The sequence below is a fragment of the Falco naumanni genome, chromosome 3, assembly GCF_017639655.2.
Source record: "Falco naumanni isolate bFalNau1 chromosome 3, bFalNau1.pat, whole genome shotgun sequence".
Lineage (NCBI taxonomy): Eukaryota > Metazoa > Chordata > Aves > Falconiformes > Falconidae > Falco > Falco naumanni.
In genome coordinates this window covers 89,058,748-89,070,348 of record NC_054056.1, presented here as the reverse complement: position 1 = coordinate 89,070,348, position 11,601 = coordinate 89,058,748, and the positions used below count along the sequence as shown (strand labels likewise).

The 11,601-nt window shown below is 40.3% G+C and overlaps 1 protein-coding gene across 1 annotated transcript; it reads right to left on the bottom strand.

Moving 5' to 3' along the window:
- Positions 1–712: 712 nt before the first annotated feature.
- On the bottom strand, positions 713–10,165 carry LOC121085703 (Y+L amino acid transporter 2-like). Its single transcript, XM_040588642.1, is given in 6 exon segments — positions 713–4,404; positions 4,708–4,811; positions 6,122–6,162; positions 6,165–6,232; positions 7,192–7,336; positions 9,967–10,165. Coding segments are annotated over 6 exon segments (774 nt in total). The 5' UTR covers positions 10,016–10,165; the 3' UTR covers positions 713–4,037.
- Positions 10,166–11,601: the final 1,436 nt, after the last annotated feature.

Below are 11,601 nucleotides of genomic sequence, written 5' to 3'. Positions count from 1 at the left end.
GAACTATCCCCATTCTTCCCTTTTCTTTCATGGCACCCACTGACAGGGGCACTTGTCCAGTCTGTGCACTTGTCCACACATGCCTGTGCTGGGTATCGTGCAACAGCCACCTGTGTGACATGAGGACCAGGCAGCCAGTGCTGGAGGCTCTCTGCGTGCTCAGGAGACCTGAAGGTTACCTTGCCAGCAGGAACTGTCGAGGCCAAAGGGTTGGGCAGGGGCTCAAGGGATTTTGTAGACAGCAGGGTTTAATTTCTCCTTGTGAGTTCCTTAAATAATTTCCACTGTAGAAAAAAATCAGTGTGATTCATGGGGTCACACCTTTGATACTACTAGGCAGGCAATGGACACTATGAAAACATGTTTTCCCTGAATATATGCTAGCTGGAACGCAACTCAGTCCCTTACAGTGCTCCACAACAGGTTGTTCTGCTGGAAAGTGAAAACACTTCAGTTACAGTGGCATAATTTGTTGAAAATAACTTTTCTGCAGAAGGGTAATGAATGTGGGATAACACCAAACTAGCATCATATCCACATACCGGACTGTTTTGTACAGGTATGTGTGGTTTTGTTTTCAGGACCATGTAGCGAAGCAGATGATCTCAGATATGCCATTTACAAAAGCATATCAAGACTCCATAAAGAAAAAGAATTCTAGGAAAAATTTTTCTTCCTTTCTTCTGACCAAGCATTCAAGGATTTAGGAGACTGACTAGGACAAGATGACATTGCTTACCAGAGGGCCGCTGTAGATGTTTAGGTAATTTTTCAACTGGAAGACAGACTCCCAAATAATGTGCAGGGATGCCTGAAAGGGTAATACCAACGATAAAAGGGAATTGATTGTGTTGCTGTAGAGAGAAACTATCACTAGGAAAAGGGAGCATAAACAGTATATAGGGAAGAAGAGGTTAACCTGTGGAGACAAAAAATATTCCTACATTTATTAAAAGATGCAGTAAATAATGTACAGATGTTTTGCAGATTAAAGTTAGACATGTCGATAATAAAAATACAGCTATTGACTGCATGACTGCTATGTACTGAACCTTTTGACTTCCTACAGTCAGTACAATTTGCTAGCTTCTGTGTATGCTGCTGGGAGTCTCTGATTTGGCACACACCTGAGTATCTCATCATTTTGTTGTTTTCAGGCCTGCACAAGCTCAACTCCTTTCCAATTAATAAGAGATCAATCTTCAAAAGCAGTGCTTTAAAACTAAGCAGTAATGGGTAGTTTTCCTCTAACTTCAATTGCAGATTTTTAATTGCTATTTTGATTGGGAACTAACTCAACTAGATTTTCAATTACCATGTTGATGCTACAGAACTAACGGACTGGTTTACAACCATTTTGCCTGGATACTTAACAAATATACCACAAATAAGGAAATTTGTAACAACTCCTTCATGGGTTTATTTTTCACTAAAATATTTGTCACCAGCTATGGTAATGAGCTTTTTCAGAAGTCCAGGAGCTGACATTTGAATACTGAGAGGTACTGGTATAAACATTTCTTTTTTCTTATAAGGATTAAAACTGTAAATTGATGAAAACCAACTGCTACATTTCAGAGAAGGAAAAAGCACATGCAGAGCTGTGACGTTGACTAAACTGGCAAATGCTGATAGGGATTAAACAGTCATTATCTATAATCTGATTGTAATCCTGGCTTTAGTAGAGTCAGTAGCAAAACTGCCAATAAGGCAAGATTTAATCTTTATCTTCCAAATATTTGGGGGGAATGTTTGGAAATGAAGTGTGAACGTGCTTCAGGAAGATTTGGTCTGCTCTAGGAGACTGCAAAGTTTGCTAGCAATAGGTGCTTAGCATATTTTATGCCTTTGTTTGAACCATGTGGTTTTTGTAATCAGGATGTTACACTTAAATGGAAAAAAAATGTGTGGCTAAAAATTGTGCAGAAGGTTAGGAAGAGAGAGTCACAAGGAAGAAATATTTAAATATTTAGATTGAGTGTTTATTTGGATTTCTCATAATTTTTACTGCAGCACTGCAGAATGAAAATGCAGGTCACAGAACCAACAGAGTGCAGTGAAACGGGAGCCAGCATGTGGTTCTGTGTGCCTGGGCGAAGCTGTGTGTTTCCACCCCTGCTTCTTGGACAATCACTGGATTAAAACTAGAAAAAAGTTTTAGCCATGCTTTTTTTGTGTGCAGTGTCCTAACTGATAGCCAGATGTTCTTCTACAGTCAGTCAATAAACTTGCATTTTATTGTCTATGACCACTATGCAGTGGGAGGGAGCAATCAAAATATATTTGATTAATCAAGCTTTTCAACTTTTGCATGAGCAAAATTTTGGGCATTTATGGGTTTTGGAGGAATTTTGCTGAATTTGTTAAGTCATGTAAGTTTGAGCAGTGCGAAGCTCTCTGGAGCCCCCGTCACTAGCTCTGCTGAGGTCTGCTGTGAACAATACAAAAGGGGGTTGCTCCAGGATGAAATAAGAAACCCAGACATTTATTTATTCCTCATCTATTTTGAAATAAAAATAGTTATAAGGTTGAAAGAAAGGAAAAAGAAATGGTAAATAGAATTTCAACGTCACAGCAACAGTACCAGAATAGATGTTCTTGTGGAAACTCAGATGGGTTTGCTCCTTCTTTTCTTATCTTGTATGTTGAAAGGATATCTGTGGCTGATAAATAGTCTATAACATAACTGGCAATGTTATGGTTGTGGTATTAAGTATCACATAAACACATACATACGATGGCTTTTAGGGCTTGTTTCCTCTTGTTTACTTACTTTAAGAGGCTGTGGTCTATGTGGCTGCATATATCTCAAACATATTAGTCCTGCAACAGACAGACCCACACAGCTCCAGTAGTTGAAGCAGTAGTAATGAATGAGGAAGAAAACATTTTCCACAAGGAGATAAAGAAAAGTTATTAAGCCCTAGAGATAATAAAAACAAAGGCTTCTTAATGCAAAAATAAAGAGGTAGTAAAGTTATAATATGGCCTGTTTCCAATATATTTGTCTGGATTTAGGAGATTAAGTCCTTGCAAGAGGGATGTACTTAAAACTCTGAGAAATCTGCAAATATGCTACATGAAACATGCTGGTATCTCTTCCTTAAACAGCAATGAGACCACCACATTTGGCTGAAGAGGTGTCAGACTTGTTATGTTTCAGCACCAGCAGAAAACCCGCCTAAAGCGGCCAGATGAGGAGCCCCAGACTCTGCTGCACTATGGAGAAGTTGCCAAGAAGCTTTCTCAGGCAGCTGCTTACTCTGCTGTTCTGGTTGGCTTCAGTTTCAAAGCAAACTTTTAATTTAGTTTCACCGTTGAAGGCTCTCACAGCCCACTTGTCTTTGAGACTATTAGAGTAAATTGGGTATTATACAAGTATGCTATACTGCCTGCATGGAAAGACCTAAAACACCAGGAATTTAATGTCTCTTTTAACAGAGGAGCAGAAAAAAATTCCACTGTGAAAAACGTGAATGGTGGTGTATTAAGGCAGTATAGCTCATCTTACTGGTGCAAACAGAATCCCTCTGAGAAAGGTGTTCATACTGAGATAAGATCTTTTAGTAAATTACCTGATGTCAAACAGGACCGGTATAATAATCTATTCATAAACCATGTGTAACACAGGGCAATAGAAGAGACCAAATAAAATAAACAGCAGTCAAATGCTTCTGAATGATTTCACCTTCTTTTTTTGTGCATATCCTCCCCCTTATTTTATAATCTGTTAGATTTAAGGATTATTAGTAAAATCATTTGCACCAATTGTATACCTCATGGTTCTTCAAATTTGTGTCACAAGATTCATTTGTATAGTGACAGCAGGAAGAAATCAATATGGCTATAGGCATCCAATGGTGAAAATTTAGTTTTAGTTGCTTTTTCACTCCTAAGAAGAATCCTGCAACATCAGCCTACAGCAGGGTTTGAGACATGTTCCTGCCATGTGCTTCTCCAGTGACACTCTGAAAAGTCACATAAAGACTTAAACAACTCCTGTCTCTATTGTTACACGTGTAGCCATTCTCTGTTTTCTAAGTAGTACTATTGCATTTATTCCTCACTAATCTTATTGAGAGAGCACGAGTGTGAACTAAGCCGTTCTCTTTCCACTGAATAAAAACCCTCGTGAGACAAACACCACCACCACCCTGAATGAGTTTTTTAAATTGTGGGCATTTGAGGAAGATTTTTGCAGTGCAGGAGAAGCCCAGGAGAAACACCAGGCAGAGGTGGGGTGTTAGACTGCCCAGGTACAGATCCTCGGCTGCCCCGGCCAGGCACGGGGCCGGGCTGTCACTTACACCGAAGGCGAGAGCAGGGGCTGGTGTGTGGCACTTTATATGAACCAAGCTCAGACTGTCAGGAAGGTGTCCTTCCCTAGCTCCAACATAAAAAGGCCTAAAAAAAAAAAAAAAAAAGAATAAAAAACCTCAACCAGAGAGTGAGCCAAGGAATATTTTGTAGGTTTCTGACAAAGGCAGCATTAATGATTTTATTACTCTGTTGTACACGCTCCTCCCTTCTCAAGTGGCTTTAGTTTATCAATTGGTGGTGCTCATGAGAAGAAACGTCAGATCATAACAGTCCTTCCGCTGTAAATGAACAACTGGACATGGCAAAAATTTACTGTGTCACTTTCACAATGCAGATTAATCATAAATGATCTCTTCAATTATTTAAAATACATCTTATATTTCATACCTTGCTGCTGTAATCATTGATGAGTTTAAGCCACTACAGCAATACATGGCCACTGCTATAGGAATTATCCAGTTAGCACAACTAAGGGTTTCACTGCCAAACACCTGTAACAAAAATGAAAATAATAGCAAGGCCCGTTACATTAAGCATATGGACAATCCTGAGAAACTCTCATGAAAACACAACAGCCCAAATATAGTGTCACAGCCCATGCTTCCTTATGACACCTGATAATGATCTGGGAAATCAGAATTTGGAAAAACTGATCAGTATCAAAACAAAAATGGTAGATACACTAAAAAAAGATTTAAAAAATTTCTAAGCCTAGGTCAAGTCAATGAGAGAAGATGTGTTGACTTCAACGTACTCTGACAAATACTGACTATAGTAGTCCATGAGTTATAACTGTACTTTCGTATAATATATTGATCAGGTTTTAAAAAGCTTTTCACTGCACATTTTTGTGTTGAAAATATTGCTGTGATCCTGCAGCATTAAACATCACACACTCTATATTAGAATGATAGCAAACAAACCCCTGGCTGTTAAACCACCAGGACTTTCCATAGCTCAATCTCTGCCTGGCCCTGGCAAAAGTGTCTTCTACAATGAAGTACTGTTAGGAGCAGGATTTACAGAGCATATAAGAGGATTTTACAAGAGCAGATTTATTGATATATTCTTGTCCTGGTTTCAGCTGGGATGGAGTTAATTATCTTCTTAGGAGCTAGCGGGGTGCTGTGTTTTGGCTTTGGTGTGACACTTTTCAGTTCCTTAGGCTTTGTTAGTGAAAAGGCTGGAGTGGCACAAGGAACTGGGAGGGGACAGCGCCAGGTCAGCTGACGCGAACTAGCCAAAGAGGAATTCCATACCATGGGACATCATGCCTGGTATATATACCTGAGGGGCTGGCCGGGGCGGGCAGAGGGTTGCCTGGGGACCTGCTGGGCATGGGTCAGCGGGCGGTGAGCAGTTGCGTTGTGCACCTCGTGTTCCTTTCTTCCTTTCCCTCTGGATTTCTTTCTTCCCCTCCTCCTTTTCATTATAACTGTTATTATCATCGTTGTCATTATTACTGTTCTTTCATTTTTCTTCTATTTCAATTATTAAATTATTCTTATCTCAACCCTCCAGTTTTACATTCCTTTCCCACTCTCCTCCCCATCCGTTTGGGTGAGGGGGGAGTAAGCGAGCAGCTGTGTGGTACTTAATTACCAGCTGGGGTTAAACCACAACAGTTCTTTATATGCCTTCTAATATACTGGTACTCTTACATGAAAACAAATTTTAAAAGAAAGCGACAACTTTCAGCATCAAGATATTTCAACTGTTTCACCAAAAAGTATGCTACCAGCGATTTTTCTGCAGTACCATCCATAAGTGACTTTTGTTTTAATTATTTTATTCAACTTACCAGAGCCAGTGCATCAGTTGTGAGGAGACTTGACAAGTCCACACTACACGGTATGCTATATTAGTCAACAAGTAAACAATAGTCACAACAGACATTGAAATTGCAATATTCCTGCAAAGGAAAATGGCAAAATTATGTTTTTTAAACAAGGAATATTTAAACAGAAGATTGTTCCCAGAGTCAAACGTTGTGAATGGATACCTCCATCACTTTTTGTAATCCATCATTTTATAATTGTGGGGTTACGAAATAATTTGCAGCCACATGTGGAAAAGTTCCATAAGCAGCTTAGTTGGCTGCTTGCGGGTCTGTCACAAGTTTTAGAGAAAATTTCGTACATTTATATCTGTAATTTTATATTCTGTCTTTCATATGAAGAAATTTAAGACAGCGCTTAAACAATGAGACTTAAATGCACACAGGTGATTTCTTGATCATAGCATTTTTTCCTAACCATAACCTATGTATGTCCCAATACGGGGTGGACTATATCAGGCTGAGTAGGTGAGGCACAGAGCTCCCACAGGACATTCCTACAGAGGGGAAGAGATGATATTTCAGTGCTACTATGGATTTTTTAATGTTTCACTCAACCTTTCATCTTCAGCAAAATTAAACATTCTGCCCAGAAACAGTAATGCTGAAGATCACAGGATAAAACAGCCATAAACCTGACACAGTCTTACTTCACAGGTGGCAAAACCAGTCCTGGAAAAATAAAATAATTGTTCTGTCTAACTGAAAAGAAGTGGGGAATTTTAGAGGAATTTTAGATGGACCCACGCTTTTCCCTCCTTTCAGCAGGGATCTGTTCTCCTGTTTTAAAAATTCTGGTTTAAAGTCTAAGGTGTTACATACATGCAGGCAAGTGAATTATCAGTATGATACAACAGGTGAGTGAGGACAATAATCAGAAAGAGCTGTCATACTTGTTCCTTCTTTTGAAAAAAAGGTTTTTGCAGAGAAAACAGTTGGACTAATTTCCAATCAGAAACAAATAAGAGTGGCTTGTCTGACATCACCTGTCTACCAGGACACTTCAGCAATTTAAAGGAAAAGCACACTTTTACCTCTCGGGATCCTGCATCTGCTCAGTGACATAGTTGAGCATGTCCCGTCCCGCATGGGAGAAGGCGGCAGAGTAGAGAGCCAGCGTGATCATCTTTGGGTTAGTTGCAGACCCCTTGAATGGAGCTCTCAGGTTTTCTGTTTCTCCTGTAGAAACAGCAGATATCAATTGCCTGTTATGTTTTAAGAATTATGACATAAATGGACATTACATAGAAGTCTCAGATAACCAAAAGGAAGTAAAAATCCACTTAATTCAGGCTTTGTTACTATTTCTAAAAGTGCATAGCTTATATTTTCACTTGACAAATAGGAAAGTTTCAGTCAGACGTTCAGACAGCTACACTTGTATAGGGAGACAGCAGAAGATGTTTACCTGTGTTTTGTTACTTGGATGTGATCTGCAGTTCTACCAGAATTCACAGCATTCTTGTCTCCTGGCATCGCTGTCTAGCCTACGGAAGGAGGGAGCCATACTGAGGTCATGCTATGCCCTGGCAGCCAGGCAGAGGCACTCAGAAAACCCAATTTCAGTTCCTGAATCTGTCTCATATTTCTTCTTTGTATCTGTGCTTTCATTTTCACCAGATGAATTAGTGGCCACTGGAGGGGCAACTCCTGGAGGCATGGTTCTCAGTGGGATGCTCTGCCCCACCAAGGCATTACACAAAATTAAGAAAGGAGACATGAAAAATCTCTCCTTTCAAAATTATTTTGTAGTTTAGCTCAATCAGTTGAAACGACAGCCTGCAGAATGCTGCAGAATAGACGAAATGTTAGTGAAACTGTGTGAGCCTTTCCTGTGATTCTGGAAAGGGGAAGAAAAGCCTTAGTGAGTTTGCAGAAGAAAATGACTGTTTAATATAAATGGAAGTGGACTGAGTATTAAGGAAGACAGAAATATGCCGAAACCTCCATTAGGGGAGAAAGTAACATCTTTGTTGTAAAATGAAACAACTTTACTCTGTGGTTTAAACCAAGGAGTTTATAGATACCACAAAAGCAAATCAGTCTTTGAAGAGCAGTAACTACCAGGAGACTGTTCGAACCGAGGATGGTGAAGCTATGAGATGTACACACACCGTGGAGATAAAAATGGTTGGAAGGAAGAAAAAGAAAAATCGAAAAGGAACAGGAAAAGTTGTTGGTTTTTTTTAATTAAAGGTATCTCATATTCATAATCAGATACATTCACAGTGTTTTAAAACAAGAGGCATATCTGAGCACATCAGAAAGAATACAGCAGGGCTAAAACATTGTAACTTTTCATTAAAACAGCTGCTGGGTTTAAAAGAGTGCATTGACTCAATCACAGCTTCCTCCAGAAGTCTACATCATTCCTCCTCCCAGCCCTTTTTGTATTTAAGTGCTCTGTTCTGCTTAAACAAAGCAGAGAAAGATCTTTACTACCCCTAAAAGCCCTCAGCCCTTTGTGTTCCTCACAATGATGTTTCCTTTCTGCCTTTACCTTGCCTGACCCCATGAAGCAACGCCGAGGAACCCACGTGGGCTATATGGATGCAAGGGCAGAGGGAATGGCCCCTGGGCCAAACTGCACAATGGCAGCTGCATGGCAGGGAGCTGTGAAGGAGGCGATTTGAAAGCACGGGTAAATCTGTGACCATGGGGACCGGGCAAAGCTGCTATAGGGGTGACATCACGGACTCACACTTTTCTAAAACTGCAGCAGCTATATGAAAGGAACTATTCCTTCCTGTAACCGAGGCCCTTAAGCAATGCTTTTGCTCTGCATCTTCACATTCCTACCCCTAGGACCGAGTTCGTTTGTTCAGGTCTCTTGACACTTGAACAAACCAGTGATGACAGTTCTCTTAAAGGCTGGGGTAGTTTACAGTGTAAGCGTTGATACAACTGCAGCCAAGGAAAGGAGGTGGCCAGCAGACATGGAAAAGCAAGCACACTCATTAGATTTTCTAAACTGATTTCAGCAGCAGAAAAAGACGATCTCTAAACTGAAGAGGGGAAACCATCTTTATCTCAACTGACCAAAGATACCACGGCTATTTAGGATTTTAATGGGAAAGGAAAATGAAGAAACCTTAGTAACTAAGCAGCAGAGCTAGAGTTGGAAGAGACTTCATTGTACCAGAGGCCCAAAGTAATAAAATCAAATTTATGGCCATATGCAAATATCAGCTGTAGCACTGGAATTAACTACCCTCCAGCTTTTCAGCATATTCAGTTCATCCAGTTACTGCTGAGTGGCTCATCTGTCCTGTGATGTCTTACAATACTACAGTGATTCACAGGACTTCTCCCTTGTTTCTAGGAACAAGCATGCCCTGTCGCCAGTGGAGGAAAGGACGAGCGCTCCCTCCCCGGCCCTCTCCCCGCGGACCCTGCTGTGGCATTGCTGCCGTGGGCAGGGTGAGGAACGATGTGAAGGACACGTCCGGCAATTCCTGCTGTGCTGTCCTGTCACAGGACAAGTAGCAACACTAGTCTTTAACAAGCACGAGTGGGAGACACTAAGGCTGGCTCTAAACTAGTTAGCACTAGTTACTCCAGTGGCTGTTTGCTATTCAGCCTGAGCAACACAGAACTTGGCATGTGTTGGTTTGTCACACTAAGGGTAGAAGAATAACTAAACCCCATTACTTAACAAACCATAAAATTCCTCTGATCTTCCTATGACAGTTTTTTCCAGAATAAACAATGCTTCATATGTCAGCCTTACGTAGTCTGATCTTCCTGCACAGATTATGAAACTCATATCTGGTACATTTTCAAAAGTAGTGAATGAAAATTATTCTTACCTTTACCAATTTTGTAAAGGCCAACAGATATCACCAAGATAAGAGCCATAACTTTTGCATATGTGAAAACATGTTGTACAAGGGTTCCCCGCTACATTTTAACACAATTAATAAATGTTAAGGAACCTGTAGAAAAAAAAGAACATGCATGAGAGGAGCACTGTATGCTTTACATCACTTAAAGCATATTTCAAAACTGTCTTTCCAGATACCAACCCTCTTTCAAGGAACAAAACAGAATCAAATTTCATCATTTCAGGACCACCTAGATTTATTAAAATGATTAAAATACCTGGTTTAGAATTTACACAATGGTTTTCTGAAGGTTACTGTTTTCATGACAGTAAGAGAAAACACACCAGCTTTTGATTTTTAGCACTAATACCTTCTCCTTTTAAATAATCCTTAAATTTTATTAAAGTCAACATAGTTGCTCACATGTGAAAGGTGAGATTTCTTTATTCTTTATATACTTTATTAAAATTTAAGTAGGAAAGCAAACTTCCAGCTGTTCAAGGAGTTAGTCAATAGGACCCTCTGGGAAACTCTCCTCAGGGACAAGGGAATGGAATAGAGCTGGCAGATCTTTAAGGATGCTTTCCATGGAGCATGAGAGCCCTCATTCTCCAGGTGTAAGAAATCAGGAAAGGAAGGCAAAAGACCTGCGTGGCAGAGTTGAGATGTGGTGGTCAAACTAAAGGGCAAGAAAGAAACGCACAGGCAATGGAAGCAGGGACGCTCCTGGGAAGAGTACAGGGATGCTGCCCAGCTATGTAAGGATGGGGTCGGGAAGGCCAAGGCTCAGCTGCAGCTGAACTTGGCATGGGATGCAAATCATAATAAGAAGGGCTCCTACAGGTACGAAGAACAGTGATTTTGCCTGTTTTTATCTGGTAGTCCAGAAACAGTCCAGAAACCACATACCAGCGAATTTACTTAACTTTCACTGTTCCGTACCTTTTTAATGGAGAAATGTGAGGCCACTGTCCTTAATTATAGATCCTGAAGCTTTCATGAACTCTCAGTTCACTTTTATTATTGTCTTAAACTGTAATTCTACATTATGTTATTGAAGTAATTTTAGGGAAGAAGGAGACACTGTACCCCTGGAAACATTCTTTAATATAGCTGGAATTTCCCCTACAGGTGTGCTTCTCCCTAAATTTTGCTCTCATCCCAGGAAGAACTTTCTTTATTTCATTATCATTTGTTTCATGAAATCACATCCATTTGAAAACTATCTGCTGAGGAACCCAAGAGAAAAAGAGAGAAAAAGATACCCAAACCCTCCAGACTCAGGAGGTTAATGTTAATATGAGGATAAAGAAAAGAGCTTTAGCTGTTCCTAGAGATGAAATTGGTGCTGCAGTGAATAATGCAGCTTGTGTAGTTATTACCCTTACTTGACTTCTGGGTAGAAGCCACAAGCATGCATAGGGATTGAGTTTTGAACATTGTTCCTGGAACACTTTTTTATGAGAAAGTCCAACAAAACATGACTGTAGAAGCTTCCCATGCCAGTGTTCGCAGGGCAGGTTCCAGGTATGCTGGAAGCTGGGAAAAACAACATAACTGCATCAAATATAGCTCCATCAATAAATCAGCCTTGTGCACACATCGCACCCCTCCGGGACT